The sequence below is a fragment of the Chaetodon trifascialis genome, chromosome 12 (genome assembly GCF_039877785.1).
Source record: "Chaetodon trifascialis isolate fChaTrf1 chromosome 12, fChaTrf1.hap1, whole genome shotgun sequence".
NCBI classification, from domain to species: domain Eukaryota; kingdom Metazoa; phylum Chordata; class Actinopteri; order Chaetodontiformes; family Chaetodontidae; genus Chaetodon; species Chaetodon trifascialis.
Window position 1 is genome coordinate 14,748,312 of NC_092067.1, and position 17,994 is coordinate 14,766,305.

A 17,994-nucleotide genomic window follows, 5' to 3' on the forward strand; every position below is an offset into this window, starting at 1 on the left:
AGCAGTGAAAGAAGCCTTTGAAGCAGGATTGGTGACATCAAAGTCCTAATCCATGGGTGGCAGGATTTTTATAATGAGTGGGAAGTATCTTAACACATTTCAAAGGGTTTACTCCATGAATAAACAATAGCTGCACAGATGTGCCACACACACCTTTAGAAAAATACGTCTGCAGACACAGGAGGCAGCATTACCCAAGCAGCCGTGTATGGCAAGGAGGAAAACCTTTGTAAGTTTTTTAAGATAAAGCTGAAGTGACAGGCCAACAATTGTTCTAGATTTTCTACCGTGCACAGGCGAACTTCTAAAATGCAAATATGCAGTCGGCTTCTGATATATAATTTCAAGACTTGCGTCAGTTGTTAAGGACGTGGCCTGACAACGAGCCAGAAACTTAAAGACTGGATCAGCGCCTGCCTTCCTCAGAGGACTCTGCACTATCAAGTGTGTATTAGAGGCATCAATCAAACACTGGAGAGATCAAAATCAATTTATTATGGATTAATTAACAGCCAGACCACTTCTAACTTTAGACAAAGAACACGCTATTTGTGCCAAAGGTTTTAAAGTGAGCCAAAGCAATGTGGCGTCTCATGGGACAGACGAACACACATGCACACGCACACACACTCGCTCTCTCTTCTGTAGTCAAAACAAGCCAAAACATATGATGTGAGAGCACTTCAAAAGGACTCAAGCAGTCTTTTAAGCTAGTGATGGGACTGCTTTTAGTATTTGACAGCTATCTGCTAATTTTTATTTATTTATCTGCTCGTTTATTACGCTATTAATACATTTTGCATTTGGTAAATAAACAAAATTCCAGATATTCTGTCACGTTAAAATATTCACTTTTATTTTTGCTAATAATGTGCTTGGAAAAACATCTGAATCTGAACCCAAAAATAGAAGAAAGGGAAGTGTAAAATATGATAACATGGAAATATGAGCAGTTAATTGCTCATAATGAACACATGTTTGTGAGAGGGCCTTGTGTTTAGGATCAGGGGGACAGATTTTACAAACTCAAATGCCCCTTCGGCACAATCTACACAAAAAAACACACACACAAACGCACACACACACAAAAAAGTATGATCTTTGAGAACAGGAGCCGTTAAACTGTGTCGGGTATATTACCAGCACACAGGCAGGGAGGGCCCCGCTCCAATTAGCCCAGAGTAAAGCTGGATGGATTAATTGGAGTGGGTCTTGTGCAAATGAAGTGCGCTCTCTCCTCTCCCCATTAGTGCTGCTGGGCCAGATCATCTGAGCACATTTGTCATGATGAATTAGCGGCTGCGAGTGGAACGGGCTCGTGGAGTGTCACTGTGCTTTCACGCCTCTCACTTCCATGACACCATCAAGGGGAGATGAAGGGGCTGCGCTGGGAAGAGAGAAACTATGACAGTTGTACCTAAGCCTCGCAAATGGACACTCGCTGCTTTCTTCTTGTATTCCTTGGCGAGTCGTATTAATTCATTCTTCTGGCGGGTTTCATATCCCCTTCTGACTAGATGATTAGAGCACGGGTTAATAGACAGTATCCTCAAAGATTTCTGTCTCCTGAGACATGAAACCAAGGGAACACCTGTGATGTCCGGCCTGAAAGAAGACCTTCTAATTTAGATACAGTGGGGGACTGGTCTAATGATGTGGATTATAATTATTCAAATAAGAGCCGAGCAAGAAAAGGGAAGATTTGTTCTTATGACAGTGGATCCAGTTAAAGAAAAAGGCCACATATGTTTCCAGTTACAGCTGGAGGCGCTTCTCACTGGTGTCAGTGCTCTCACACAGACGCATGATGAAAACAAAGTAAGAGAAAGGTTGATTTCAAAGCTTGATAATTAAAGGAGGAAAGCAGGTGAGGGGAATATTTCCCATCAGGTCATTCAGTCTTGAGAAACAGGCGGTGGAGGGGCGTCCCACTGATCGTTTCTGCTTCACGCATGTTGCTCTTGGCATGGACTTCCAGGACAAACATGCAGTGAGGCAGTGCAATGTGTGGGGAAGGGGAGGAAGGAGGGGGGGGCAGAAAGAGAAAAAGCCTTCCTTGGCATCTGTGCGTTCACTTTGAAAATTAAGCCCAGCAAGAATCCTGTAGGAAAAAAAAAAAGCTCAAGCTGGCAGTTGTATTGGGGTTCTATTGACAAGAATAGTCAATGTGCTCGGGATTAAAAAGCAATCCTGCGTTCAATATGACACCTCCCTACACGCTTTTATGAGTGCCAGTGTGCGCCTTGTACTTCAGAAGCTGTGGATCGAGCTGTCGACACGGGGGACAATCAAAGTTGTAAGAGAGAGCAGCCTTCCGGAGCTGAGTGAGCAGAGGCTTGCTGGATATCTCCGCCGCTCTCCCGCTCTCTTTTTGAAAACATGTGATCTAGAAACTCAACTCAGCAACCAAGCAAATGAGATTAAAGCACCCATAACCCCCCGCCACCCTCCCCACCCTCCATAACCACCACCGTTTATGCCTAGAGATGGCTCCGGGGGCTGTTGATTTAAATGCCATCCACTACTGTCAGAGCAGATCAATCATAAAAAGCATGGTGTAATTGGCTTTTAGTGACACAACACAGTGTTGCATTTATCAAAGGATGTTGTACCATGTGACTTAGGAGAGCTGGCTCCTCGCTATTGATGTGCTGGGCCGTCAAAAATCCCACTGCTGACTCAAAACATTCTCCAATACCACGATTAGGGGAGAAACTGAACAAAAGTAATACTTAGTGAGTGTCTCTCTTGGTAGCCAGAGTGTGTGGAAGTCTAGTGAGAGACTGTGGTGTCTGCCCACTGGGATGAAAAAGGCTTCAACTGGGAGAGAACAAAGAGCCAAATGTGTCATATCGCTGGGAGAAGCCTGTCATTTCTACACAGGAGGATCTCCTAACATGAAGGCAGACGGAGGGGGATGCAGGGGACGAGGGATCTGCAGCTGTGGCTTCATGTGAAGACGAGAAAACCGATGTAAATTGTTCGACATACATGACGGACTTGAACTTATAACCTTTGATATCTCACCGGAGAGTATTGAGCTTGTTTCATTAACTTATCCAGTATTACAACGGTAAAATATAGAAGATAGAAATTCACTCACAAGAAATTTGAGCTCTGAGATTGTGGACATTCGAGGCACTGTACTGTATCTATTATAAGCACCACAGCAAAATTTAACTGTGTACTCAGATGGTTTAGTCAAGTAAAAGTAGCAATACCACAACATTAAAATACTCGGCAATACTTTATACGAAGGTACATTTATTCACCATTAACTAGCTGCTTATTAGCAGCATGTGACTCTTTATTAGTCTCTATAAAGCATTTATTAATGTCTTAGTCTAAGGTTTAGTTATTAAGATTGTAATTAATGTAGAACAGCTTCATTACTTACATCAATAAGCAGTAATTAGGAGGTTAAACTCTCCAGTTAAAGATCCAGTACTTGTAGAATATGGTCGTGCAGAAGGCACTAATAAGAGCCAATATGCTACTAATATGCATGCTAATAAGAAACTAATGGTGAATATCTGTAACTTAATATGAAGTGTTACTCTGTTGAAAGTAAAAGTTCTGCATCTAAAATGTGTGCAAAAGTACAAAAGCATTAGCTTAAATTATTATATATCATGTTAATGGTATGGTTAATGATTAATGGCTTGGTCTGTACCAGCTCTATATGGAAAGTGTCCTGAGACAACTTCTGTTGTGATTTGGCGCTATACAAATAAAATTGAATTGAATTGAATTGAATTGAATTGAATTGAATTGAATTATTAATTAATGGTGTAGTAGATCATGGCGAAGCTGATAATACTGTTGGGTGGTGCATCATATCTTCAAAGCTAATGTAATTGCATGCTTTTTATGTAGAATCTGAGTCTGCAAAGTAACTTGTAACACGAGTACACATCAGACAAATGTAGTGGAGTAAAAAGTTAAATATTTAGCTCTGAAATGTAGTGAAGTCAAAGTGTAAAGTAGCATAAAATGGAAATGATCAAGTTAAAGTAGCTGAGTAAATGGACTCAGTTCAAACACAAAACAAAAATCTTTGCTGCTCCCGCATACATGCACCACTAAATCAGACTTTTAAGTAAAATGTATTTGCAGCTACAGCTCGACATACATTTAGCCTTTGCTTAAGTTTAATCACATGAACATTTCAAATGCTCAGCTGGTGTGGGTACCAATAATTCAAAATGGCAACAAAGTGGACTTCAGGTCTTTCTCATAACGTTGCTCTTTCTTCTCCATACATTATAAAGTGTGCAAGTCCAAGAAAAGATAACTAGTGCATATCAATAAGGGGGAAAACTGCAGGAAATAAATCTTCACACTCCACCGTTTGAACTTTTCATAAGCCACACATCACTCTGCACATCCTCCATTTTCATTCTGCTCTGACAAAGGACTGGCAGTCTTAAGGTGCTGTGTGTGCAGATGTGCTGTGCTGCAAGTAGCAAGGCCAGGCAGCCCTGCAGCTACACACACACACACACACACACACACCCACCCACCCACCCACCCACCCACAGAGACCCATACTGTTGACCGCAGGCTGCCCAGGGCCTGGCAGGCCCTACTGAGCCCAGCCAATTCAAACACTGTGATCCCCCTGATCTGGGAAAGGCCCTGGCTCTGATGAATTTGTCCATGCAAATACATCCCATTTCCTCTGACAAAACACCACCACATGTCCAAGCCTCAAGGACCCACATTCTGCAGGGCTCAAGTGGCCTCGCTATTCACCGCCTGGGAGCTTTTTACTTTCTGGGGCCCTCCTAGTTTCCTACTGTTCTCCAAACATGAACCACATCGATACTCAGACCGTCGCATTCTCAATCTGCCGTGTGAGATAAAAGGCTGGTCTACTGAAATAAACGTGGACTGTGTGTCAGTTTTTAACTTTAAACAAACATTACCATAGAGGAAGATCATCTGGTTTCTATGAATTGTTCCTGTATCACCACAGTTTGATTTGTGTACTGGCAGAAATATCATCATTTGCTGCATCTTTGGGTGTAGTTTGACATCCCAGATCCATTCTTTCACTTCCACCACAGTGTCAGGCTGCAGGTCTACGAGGGTGTCCCCTAGTGGTGACACCGTGAGGAGACGACCCACAGTGTGAAACCACCCTGGCGTAAAGCAGATTTCCATCAGATCCCCCCAGATAATGGTAATTTCACAGATAACAGTGAATCTATAATGCGAAGTAAAATGCAAATTAAATCCCCCCACAAATTTTACCCTGAAGAATAGATTTATAATTTTCTTCCGCCATGCTGTATCTCACTTTAAACGGCGCTCCATCTTTTCCAGAATGATAAGCCAGAGCAGAGCATTTCATAGCATTTATCTAATGAGATGATCCGCAGTTTCTCCAACTGCAATAAGAAAATTGGACCTCCAACTCCAAAGGAATAACAGAAAGTTGACTGTGAGCACATCACAGTCATACTGCCTTTAAACGAACATGTAAGTGTGAGCTCTGGTGGAGCTTTTCAGGATAAAAAGGCTCAAACTGCACAACACGGAGTTTATTTCTGTGACAAATCATCGCATCCGCTCGATCCACTAGTCTGAACGGCAGGATGGACAAAAGTGCAGTGGAACAAAAAGGAAATAAAGACGTTTTCAGACCTAACCAACTCAGAGGCGGCAGCAGTAAACATTACAGCACATCTCAGTATCCCTTCAGTGCCATTGTGCACTGAAATGAAGTGTTCTCTGAATTTGTTTTTAGAGTGCTCCTCTGAAGCCGTTAATTGCAGAAAGGAAGTGGCTGAAGGCTCCCTTGTGCACAACCTGCAATTGAAGTTTACAGACACATCACACAGATTTCTGCTGAAGTCTCAGCTAAGGTGCCTTTTGTGAATTGAAGCTCCTTTTAATGCCACAGGGACTGAAAGCGGGCATTTACAGGTCCCTAAAAAGAAGTGAATCACATAATGTGGCTTAGCTGAAATAAAGTAGGAAGTGGGAATCTGATCATTTAAAACATCTATTAGCATTTCTGCTAAGTCAAGTGACCAGGAGGCCGCAGCCACGGCTAATGACGAGCACATTACTCTACCTTCATTTAACCAACAGAAAAGAGGTGGGAAGAGTTGCTTTTGTGTTCTCTAAATACTATTTCTTCATCCCCTGGGTATTTAGAAACCTTATCATAAAAATATCCCACTGCACCCACAATCTGTAGATAGCATTCAGCAGTGGGAAACCAAGAGGGACAGCTTAGTGAAAATAAAAACAGAGCGCCGTGCAGAGAGCTGAGCCTCTCAAGAGATAATGGAGGCTGCAGATTTATCCGAGCATGGCACACAGAGGCTTGAAATGAAGGGGGACCAGGAGATGCCTGGGAGCCGCGTCTTTAAGAAACCCACTTACCTGAACATTTATGGAAGCAGTAGACAGCAGCACAATTCACAGAGTAATACAGTCAGAACCTGGCATTGTTAACAATAGTTTGTCTCAAAGAAAAGTTTCCATTTCCATTTCCATTGTGGTTAGTGGTGGAATAATGCTCCCGTTAATGACGGAGATGTTCTACACTGCTGTATTTTTTTACCGAGGCCTGTATCATAGCATACCTGTTTTGGTTAAGGGGCTGGAAAAAAGCTGCTGCAAAAGTTTGTTCTCCGACGTCCTCAGAACCACAACGATGTCTGCAGGAAGGGTGTCTCTGTTCTTCTCCAAAAACCCATCCACGTTGTACATTACCTGTCGAGTGAGACAAAATAAACAGCCTGAGCCAAGACACAATCTGATTTGTCATGACCTCCTCCATAGGGCTGAAATCGGTTATTAATGTATTAACATTGTACAAATGAGATCGATATATAACAGGCAAATGGAAAATGAGATCACGTGTGAACATGAGAAGACATTTTGAGATGTCACAGCAGGAAAAACACAAACTGATGATGGCTGAATTCCATTTAGCTGCTTCAGTTTCAGGGTCCTGGTCTTGTTCAGGCTGGCTCACCTTCACACTGTCCTGGCTGAGCAGAGCCATGCTGTTAATAACACGTATGATTTTCTCACCATGACAAGTCAAAACGTCCGCTGTGGATAAAGACCCATGAGCTGTGTTCAACTGCTCTACATTATATCAGAAAAACACGTTCACACATCTTATGCAAAAAAAAAAAATTTCAAAGACTAATTTTGTTATATTTTTAATTATAGTTTGAATCATTCATTTAAACAACCAAATTTTGCGAAAGGCAGTATGATCGTATCAGCACTGAAAGTCAATAAACATGATGAATTAATTATAGCACAGCCTAATCTCGCATATTAAATTCTCAATTGAAATAACTTCTAATTGGTCTGATAACTGTGGTCTACATAGATCTCATGCTGCATCGTGATTTTTATCTAAACACTGTGCAAAGCATTAAACTTTATAGGCAGACAGACAGTAAGTAGAATATTACTTTGCTTCACCTCGCCATTCGCCAAGTGCCGTTTGTGACAGACGCTTTAAAAACTTACCACACCGGTGAAACACATCCAAAGAGTCATTTCATACCTTCCCTGCATAATGCTGAATCCCAAAACAAAGCTCCACACGTTTCGGTATCCAGAAGTACTTGCAGCGCAAATTGTCCTCAAATTTATCTGCAGGCAAGAAATGAAGAAAAAAGCTTAAGATACAAGCACAGGTAGGAGCATTTTTAAGCTTATAAACTGTGTGGCGAGAAGTGCAGCGACATTCAAAGAAGCAGTGACCTCTGACCTTGCATGAATTTTTCTTAGTGTGAGCGTGTTGCAGGAGGAGCTGCAGTCTTACCCACTAAGGTCTGGTCAGTGGCCTGAGGGAAGCGGCTCTCCTCGTCCATCAAGGACAGCAGGCCCATGGGCTTCTGCAGGAACATGTCCAGGATGGGCCTGTTGTCCTCGTACTCCACCAGGCTGGCATCCACCCCCTCGCTCTGGTATTCCATCTAATTAGAACCAGTGGATGTAGCATAATCTAGTTAATGATTTCTCTAAATGACCCCATTAAACAATCCGGGCTAAATATAATTTGTGAATATGTGGGGGGGAAAGAGTTTCTAATCAACAAAACCAAACAGCTGCAGCCGGCTGTGTGTGTCTATGGCTGAAGTTTACAGCATAATAGAGTCTTTTACTGAATGCGTAACACAGAGCAGCTCTGAACTAACAAATAGAGCCACTTACTTATTCATAATTTATTTCACTTTGCAAATAACCCAGAGTCATATCATATTATTGCATCTATTTAATTTCAGATCAAAAAGTTGTTTTAAATATATATTTTCCTAATAAAGTGGAACCAATGGATCTAAACCGTCCTCATGTTTAAGTCATTAATTCAGAATAATCAGCTTCTGTGTACTGCAAGACTGAAGACATCTACACCCAATAAAAATCTCTTCTCCACCGAGCACAAGCTCTTCATCGGGGGCAGCTCGCACTTGTTTGTGGAAGAGAAACTTTTCCACAGGCCTTATTTAAAATGATCACTGCTGTAATTAATGTGTAAAGGGTTAGGCTTAGCAGGGACCATTATAACTGTTCATGTGTGAGATCCTGCCTCAATAAATCATTATGTTTGCATTTTATTAAGTGTATTCTTCTGTACGTGTGTTGCTGTATGCGTTTAAATACAAGGCTTGTGATAAAAGGTGCTATATAAATGAAATGCCCCTGTTTTTTTTTCTTTTAAAAGGACCGCTGCAAAGTTAAAGCTGACTAAAAGGCATTATGGCAAAACGCTTCTTGATTAATGTCTCTTCAGTTCCATCAAGGAAAATAAAGACTTCTCGCACTTCGGGGAAAACAACTTCATTAAATCAATTAAGAGAGTCATTTGGTGGTACACAACAGTACAAACAATCCTTTGCACATCACAGCCCGGCTAAAAGCAAAATGCTCATGTCTGCCCTGGTGGATGTGAAAACACACAAATAAAACCAAAATGACTGATTTCCATAACAGCGTGTTAAAGGGAATTTGTTTTGCTCGATATGTTTTACTGTTGGGTGTCGTTTTGTGGATGCTTTCACAGCCAACACATTACATGACATCTTAAGCATGATGCATTCGCACACACATACCGTCCGTAACCTCTGTCTGTGTGTCAGACTCACCTGTTCCAGGGCAAATATGTGCTGGTTGAAGTAAAACTGGATCTGCTCGTTGGCAATGTTGATGCACAATTGTTCAAACGAGTTCTTCTTGAAGTTTTCAAATCCAAAGATGTCCAGGATTCCCACATTCATGCCGCTCTCTGCGGCACTTCAAAGGAGGAAAAGGGGACAAACAAACTTATTCTTCTATGTAATGGAACAAGCAAATCCCCAGCAGCCATATTAATTGATAAAATTTTCATGATAATCCAAGTTCAACCCAAATACGGAGTGCTGGTCTGGACGGCCTCATAGCCTGATGAGAAATCACAAACATTAGCTGTCAAAAAGAAAGAGCTTCTTAAATGGTTTGATTTCAGTCTCTATTGATTTAACCTCGAGTCATTTTCAATATCTGCACAAACAGAGCTCCTTTCTACAACACAGCATGAAGACTTAACGCTCTGCATTTCATATTCAGTGCTTGGAGCTGCTACTTTTCATGATCAGTCATTACCCAGTATACGCAGAGGTCACCTTTAGCCTGTGCTACCAGGTTATTAATGGCAATAAGGAAACAGCAGAGATGACTGGAATGCAGACAGGAACTCTGGCTTTTGTACATCTCTGAGAGACGACTGCTTGACAGTCGACGCTCATATTTATGAAGGAATTCTTTTGGATCAATGAACAGCCTCTTTGCAGTCTCTCTGAAGTCTTTTTAATCATCTGAACATTATTTTCTCTGCACGCAACTCTGTATCAAAAATTTATTAAAACTTTTTTTTTGCTCTCCTTTTACTTGTCTTGCGCTTGCCCATTGATATTCTCCTCTGCATGTTTGCATCTACCTCTGCAGACTTCCATAAAGGTCATCAGAGCCTTGCAGAAACCGTGCGATCGCTCGAGGTAATCGAAGAAGAGCGAACGTCCGCGCAGATGTTCATCACCAGCGCACACTCACCAGACATTCGTGTCAGGCTGCAGCAGGGAGTTGATGCGGTTGACTATCCAGCTGAAGAGGCGTCCGTACAAGGCCTTGGACATGGCATCTCGGACGTCGGTGGCTTTGTCCACGGTGTTGGTGCGGATGATGGTCTCGCCCCTGGTGACCACACACTGGGAGGTCAGCGCCTCCTGGAGCTCCTCAGGGCCGATGCTGAGGAGAGACGCAGCTGACGGGAGAGATGAGAGGGTTAATCATTTTGATAATCAAGAGCTCATCTGCCTTTATCATTAGCATAACATCTTTTACTGTCAGCTTCTTTACATTAATATGTAGATGGAAAGCAGTTCTGTGCTTCGGTTTATATTATGTTTTCAGCAGCTAACCAAAAACGTGCTTTTTCCCTCTTTTTTCTGTGTAACAAGTAAGATTGAGTCATTGTTTCTTTTGTATTATGCACAATAACAGTGATCACAAAGGCTTATATGACAATCAATATACTGCTGCACAAAATAACAACCTACTGTACAAAACAGTTCATTACACAACATAAAAAACACAACACAGAGACCCGTGAACACATTTCCCTAAGAGGCTCCCTCTTAAAACACAACTCAAGTTCTTAAAAAATCATCCATCCAGAAAAAAAATCTGCAGAGAAGGAGAGCATTTTACTACAGAGTGCAGTCCTTAAATCATCACACAAGGAGGGATAAAACATAAAACAGCCTCCTCTCTTTAGTACAATCTAAATCACGACATAACTCACTCCTCCTCTGCTTTCTCCGGCTAAAACAAGAACACACATCGGCTGATGTATCAGATCTCACCATTCTCTAAGGCCTCCGCGTTAGGCACTTCACTCTTATCAGTCTGGTGCTGCGACGTGATGGCAGCAAATTCAATATTGCCGGTGTTTAAAATGGCTGAGAGAATCCTGTAAACAGAGTTGACCTCCTAAAAGAAGAAAAAGATACAAATATCAAAGCACTTAAATGATCTGCAACCAAATACTCTGTTTGATCGAGCACTAACGTACCTCTTCGGTAAAGCCGATGTTTCTGAAGCACTCTTGGATAGCGTCAAACTGCTCTTTGTACAGTTTGCTGGAGACAATGTCCTGCATCACTTTGCGGTGCTGACTGTCAATATACCTGCAGATGCACATGATGACAATTAATGTTAATCACCATGACAGGAAGGGAAAGATGGCAAGAGCACCAGAAAACATGTCAAACTGCTCTTCCAACCTGGGAGGCGTCCTGTCTGGCAGCCTGTAGGTCTTCAGCTTGTCTTGGTGGTAAAGCCCAGCATATATATAATAAAATATGTGGAAGTTTTTCTCCCCCCTGAAAGGAACAAACCCAGTAATCAGAAATATAACAGAGGAAACTCCAATAAGACCAAGCCTGAGCAGCACATACGTAGCTTGTTTGATGACTCTCGACTTCTCCAGCAGGTACTCGGATATCTTGGCCCCGATGACGGCTCCAGTGGGCGTGAACTTCATCTCCAGGTATTTGCCGAAGCGGCTGGAGTTGTCATTGATAGCTGTGCAGGCGTTTCCGAAGGCTTCTACAAGGGGGTTCACCTGCAAGATCTTCTCACGCAGCGTCCGGTTGTTTGCCTTGGAGCAACGAGATGTTTCTTTTAATAAACCGTGGTTTCTTTTCAAGATAGTGTAAAGTTTATGCAGTATTCAGCACCAGTATTAACAGATTTAACAATGAGTGGGTGACTGCACTGCTACTATACCTTTCCCAAGAAGGTAAGATGTTGAACAATCAAATGAGCGCTCTCTGTTTTCCCTGCGCCACTCTCCCCACTGATGATGATACACTAAAAGAAAGGGAAACAAAGGAAGTCTAAATCTTTTTCAAGACAGACTTGGCCACCTGGCATACACAGTGCTGCATGTTTCTACTCATCAAATAATTTTTCTGTTGGAAACCTGGTCTTTGCAGAACGTCACCATGCCTCTGTAGGCAGCATCTGCAGTAGCAAAGATGTGTGGAGGGTTGTCAGCCCGCTTCACACCGTGGTACAGCTTAGAGAACTAAGAGAGAGCACACGCAAACACAAGGCACGTTATTTTCAATTTCAATTACAAAAAACTCCATCTTTCTCCAATTTTTGGTTTTACTGTAATGTTCCAAATCAGATTTTTCAACCATTGTAATTCAGCGTGTTGACATGCAAACACTTGCTAATTAGCATTAAACACAAAGTACAGCCAGAGCTGATGGGACTGTCATTAGCTGGGAGGGATTTGGTCATAAAGTACTGGACAAACTGAAAGTGTGAACTGATGAGAGATCACCATGTTATCACAGTTCCTGAGGGGTGAATGTATGGACCAAATTTCAGTAAAATGGCAGTGCTGGAGGAAAAGTCAGGAGATAACCGAAATCAGTAGAACTTAGCCTCCGGGATCATGAACGTCTGTACAGAATTTTATGAAAATCCATTAAATAGTTGGTGAGATATGAAAATCGGTTAGAATGGACGTTAGAGTGAAGACGAAGAGCTGACACTTCTGTCTGGTGAGAACTTTAGACATTCAGTGTTGACAAAGGCCGGATGAGTGAAATGACTGATGAGTAATCATTCATCATTTCCACTGTGACTGGGAAAACACTGTGATTGGCCCATAACCAACCTGTGGAGAGTAGATGCTGAGATTCTGGAAAGGATTGAGAGCGATGAGGATGTCACCAACATAAGTGTATACCTGCAGCTCATCATACCTCTTCTGGAGATGGCTGATTATCGTCTCCTGCAGAAAAGAAAAAACCACACACACACATACACACATAGCATCAACAAGATTGTACCTTGGACCGATCAATGCATGATGAGATAAACACATTAAATCTTACCTCATCTAAGAACTCCAGGTTTACCAGATCATCATCGGGACAGCTCTCTATTATGAGGGTTTTACGAGTATTGATCCGCTCGTGCCTGCATGAAGGCAAGGACATGATAATGCCTCAGAAAGCTGTAAAGTGATCCCCAAATGAGAAACAGTAGTTTGACTGGCCGGATGTAAGACCCAGTCACTTCCAAGGTTTGTGTGAAGCCCTTAAAGCTCTCCCAGGGGACACATCTCCCATTATCACAAGCTGTGATTGCACTTCATCTGTGTTTTGACCTATCACTCTCCAATGAGCCCCTGTGGGCAGAGGTCAACACCGAGCCAGCTGGCTCCACGGGATTGTGGAAAACCTCAGGGGACACCAGAGAGTGTGTGAATGAGAGCAAAAGAGGGCTGCGCTTCGGCTCTATGTGTCCACAGACATGTGTGTGGAAATGCACAATAGACTCCAGTGCATCAGCCATGTCTATGACATTTAAAGAATAGGATTGGATATAATTTATACTTGTATAATTGTTATCAAATCCTATGAAAAGTCTAAGACTAACACTGAATTGATCTTACTAGCTTACCTAGCATACTCCTATAATAGCTTATTCTATTCTTAAGGCTGCCACTGTGCTCTGACCAGCTGGTGAATTATCCTAAATATCTATGACCATGCATAAAGAAGAGAGGGTCGCTCACTCGCGCACTCACACAATTACTTCTTTCCATGGTCATGACTAGAATAATCAATTAAACAATGCATTACTGAGCGCAACCCTCTCTTCTTTATATGTATTATATCTTATTCCTTACCATAAATAGTTCCAGGCTTATAGCACTGGGCACCGCAGTTTATTAGGATTTACATACATAGTTATCAACGATTAGCTAGTTTCAAACTAGTGACTTGCTAAATCGTACCATTGTACCAATAAAGACTTTAGTAATATGTAATTAGTAATATGTTAATTTGTTGCTAGGAAACATTTGTAGCACCTTCAAGGGAAAAGCTAACAATTAGCTTATGCAAAAAAAAAAGTCACTGTAGCATAACTGCCAGAAATAATAAGGAGGTGATATAATTAACATGGTAATTAAATGTAGATCTGACTTTGTTTTGCTTAGACATACAGAGATGGAGAGTTATGTTTCAGAGTTACTGGTATTTATGCAGATTAAAATTAGTGGAAAATCCAATCACGCTAACCTAGCCAACTCAAGTTCATGAGCATTAGCATTTGTAGCTTGAGGTATATTACATTATTTTTGTTTTGTGTTTTTATTAAACAGCCTTTTAATTAAGTGGTCAGACATGCCGGCCATATTTTATATTACCTCTTTTACTCAGTTTGATGTATATTAGCAAGCTAACAACAGTTAGCTCAGATAGCTATGCAACAGTTACCTGACAGGTAGTGTGATCTAAATATTTGGTGACAACTAATCTTTACTGTGAATAAAAACTAGTTTATGCGGTTCAGTTTAGTGATGTGTAAACCTCCACTCATAGCACCTAAATTACAGGCTAAGTTTAAACTTAAGAAAAGGTGGAGCAAGCATCAACTGAGTATTAGTCCTCAGCCGAAAACAGTCCATGGCAAACAGACCATTCACTCCTTACTTACTCTCTCACTCCAGTGATGTTTGGTCAATATTACAATGGCTAGCTGTTTTGTTCCTCAGAAAGTAGTGAAAGATTGACTAATGAATTGCTGATTTTGATCTTTTCATGGGATTTGTTGACCACTTAGAAAAAAACACCAACTGTGCCTTTCAAACAAACACCATTGAAAAACCATCCAAACCTGGTTACATCTCAATGAAAAAAGCTGCTGAAACAATAAAAAATTTCACTCACAAGATGTATCTATATTGTATTATAATAAATAATCAATCCTATCGTGACTGAAAATATTCAAGCTTCAGGTTAGAGGAACTGCTTCCTCCTCTGCCTTTGCATTCATTTTGTATTCTGAATATAGTGTAAATGCAACAGCGCAGAAATGAAGTCACATGCTCAATATGTGGTCCCTCTAAAGTGAATACTTGTCATCATGTCCCCTGAGAGGAGGACTTGAGAGCTCTAGCTTCTGCCTCTCTCCTGCTTTGAAGTAAATCACACTATTCCACCTATGGAAGCTACTTTTAAGTTCTCTATGTCTTTATTCTTATCTGGAGTCATTGTGCGCTGATCTGTGGCATGAGAGACTAAACCGGGCGAGCCCAGTTCTCGCCCTACAAGCTCCTAATCCCATTATCCACTTTCACTGTGGACAGGAATTTGGGATCAGGCTCAGGCAGCGACTCTGCACACTCTCGGGAGTAAACAGAGCTGGCACGACATCAAGACTCTCAGTCAAGGGCAGGTTCAGCGAACTCCTTTATAATGAAGATTAAGCATTGCCAAAGTCAGTATTTCTCCTGTAAATAACAGGAGACTTTCTGCTCTGTCATTTGCTGCCATGAGAGTATCTGAGATTAAACTACTCATCATGACACATCATAGACGCAGAGAGTCACCCTTTCTGTCTATACATATCTATCTATCCATACATATTTACCTATACAGAACAGTTTGTACAGTGCAGTAGCTGCTATTGCAATCTGTAAAGAAAAACTCTACTTAGCTGCTTCAAATCCAAGCAACAAGAAGGCAGTACAGTTGAAATGTCACCTATTTTCATAAGTAAATCAATCTTGAGCAGAATATTTACTCCATCATTAGTTTAATCACACAGGCGGGGAAGTGCTTTATACTAAGGACTCCCGATGAGAATGGCTGCCACATCCGCTGGCCTAAATGGCATTTATTAATCTAAGGTTAGTCAGCACAATCACTCCTTCTGAATTAGTCACACTCCCCTAACTTCTCTTTAATCACAAACGGTATTGTCCATTACTGGGGCTCATCACCAGTTCGGAGCATAAGAAGATGAGACCCTGCCCCCTACTGGACAGAAAAAATATCACCACCCGGTCAATGCCCCTCTGCTGCAATGGAGAACTCCTATGACAGCACACAAGTGTCATTGCAGCATGTTATTTCTTCTGCAGTTTTAGCATAAAAAAAAAAATCAATGGACTTACTTGGTTTTGGTTTTGCATCCCACTTCTTGCTGCTCCTGGATGAGAGCAGCTAACTGCTGTCGGAGTGCCACGTCTTTGCCGTTGGCCTGTTTAATAAAGGGATGCTCCAGGAGGTGGGTCACAGATGGACGTGCCTCAAAATCCTTTATCAGACACCTTAAAATCACAACAACAGAGAGAGAACTTTGAACACGTCAGACAGACAAAGCCTCTTCAAATCAGAGTGAATTAAACAGCTGAGGAGAAACTCATGCACCTGAGCATTGTGGGAAGCTGATTTGTCTGGATCAGTTCTGACACCAGCAGGGAACTCCTTGCAAGTGTTTTAAGTCTGGGTCACTAATCTGACCACCACATGGTCACTATCACCATGGCCCCGAGTCCAAACAAGCCCCGCTACGGCGCAGCGGCAGGTCCTATCTGTGATGTGCAGTGTTTGCCAGTAGGTGATGTGAGCCTGTGATACCGGCCTGTGGCTACAATTCAGCATCAGTTAGCTGCTGATACAAAGGTTTCCAAAATATTGACTGTCAAGCAGCACACATCCAGAAAAACAAACGTGTCTTTCATTTCTGACACTTTCGATATATTGTGAGGCAAAACGACGAAATTATAAGACACCTGAGTTCAACAGTGCATGCATCGAGAATCCACATGTGTGCTGTTCAATTACTTTATCAGCTTAAGATGTTCAACGTCTGGCTCTGTGCGTGCATGTGCATGCATGTGTGTGTGTGTGTGTGTGTGTGTGTGTGTGTGTGTGTGTGTGTGTGTGTGTGTGTGTGTGCGCGTGAGCAGTACAACGCCAACAACTGCAGGTAGAGGCAAGATAGTAGAAAAACACCAATCTAATTCCCACCGCCTAATCTACACTGAAATTCTGTTTCTTTTATCAGTTTGTTCGGCTCTGAAAGTTAATTCCATGAATTCATTAGCGTCAGGACATTAAGCAGAGGTTGCTGCTATTAGCAGGGCTGTGCTGCCGGGATGCTGAACGGCAGGCCACTTTGTCACAGAAGTCAGCTCTTTGGCTGCACAAGTGCAGACACTGGTGATGGATTCATTATCCTGAAAAACACCCCCCCACCTCAGTTTCACTCACACACACACAAAAACACGCACACACACAGGCCTGAAAGGGCTTCACAAACAGCCTGCAAAGCTTGATAACATTGTCCAGCCTCCCCACATTGAACTCAGCTGGGCTTTGTTTGGGGAGATTATCTTTGATATGATATCACACAATCCATTAGCCCAGATTACAGAGCTGCAATCCAAAATGTATCCAATGAAAACCATTGCAGCTACACTTGTAAAAAGCATAAAAACCAACATCACTGCTATGTGTGTCGGCTGGTTTAAGGGGTAATATGCCTTGACTCTGACTTGACCAATCAATAACTCAAGTGACACAAAAAGAGACCTTCAAGGCAGACGGTCTGTTTGTTTTTCACTCACTCCTTTTCAGTTATTGCATTTCAGCGTAAAGCTCCAACATAAATGTTAGGGAGAAACCAAGCCTGCACATAATTCTCCAAGCAAATTGAATTTTATTTTCTCATTACGGTTCAGACTCACACACCTCTGCGTGGTAGATATTAAGGTTGTATATTCTGAGCAACCATTACAAGCACACCCCTGACATTATTAGCTTTGCACAGCGGAGCACATGATAAGTTATCTGGGCCTCAGATAGACCTGATAACTCAGGTGAATTAGTTTGTTCCTCTGTGGCAGATTTACACAAATGAAAGCCAATGAACAGAAAGACAAGAGGGTTGATAGAATCTGGCTATAAAATATCAATTTCAATTCCCTCCATGTTTACATGCACATGCTGCCTGCTGCATGTCGTACTAATGTTGAGCTGTTCCTCACTTAGAAACCTTATCTCCATGTATGTTGTGTCACTTCATACTGGACAAATGCTGCATGAAGATTTAACTGGCTGACATTTTTATGAGAAGCAGCTCAAACAAATGATGCCA

The 17,994-nt window shown here is 41.9% G+C and overlaps 1 protein-coding gene across 4 annotated transcripts in view; it reads right to left on the reverse strand.

Annotated features, from left to right (window-relative positions):
- The window catches only part of myo3b (myosin IIIB), a 62,855-nt gene that overhangs the window by 27,843 nt on the left and 17,018 nt on the right, over positions 1–17,994 (reverse strand). For all 4 annotated transcript variants that reach the window (XM_070975962.1, XM_070975961.1, XM_070975959.1 and 1 more), the window contains 14 exons: positions 16,007–16,162; positions 12,933–13,017; positions 12,713–12,829; positions 12,005–12,109; positions 11,809–11,892; positions 11,478–11,680; positions 11,304–11,402; positions 11,093–11,207; positions 10,884–11,010; positions 10,072–10,282; positions 9,129–9,276; positions 7,805–7,958; positions 7,544–7,632; positions 6,600–6,729 (listed from right to left, as the gene is read on the reverse strand). In XM_070975962.1, coding sequence (XP_070832063.1) covers positions 6,600–6,729; positions 7,544–7,632; positions 7,805–7,958; positions 9,129–9,276; positions 10,072–10,282; positions 10,884–11,010; positions 11,093–11,207; positions 11,304–11,402; positions 11,478–11,680; positions 11,809–11,892; positions 12,005–12,109; positions 12,713–12,829; positions 12,933–13,017; positions 16,007–16,162 — 1,823 coding nt within the window. The remainder of the gene's footprint in view (positions 1–6,599; positions 6,730–7,543; positions 7,633–7,804; positions 7,959–9,128; positions 9,277–10,071; positions 10,283–10,883; positions 11,011–11,092; positions 11,208–11,303; positions 11,403–11,477; positions 11,681–11,808; positions 11,893–12,004; positions 12,110–12,712; positions 12,830–12,932; positions 13,018–16,006; positions 16,163–17,994) is intronic.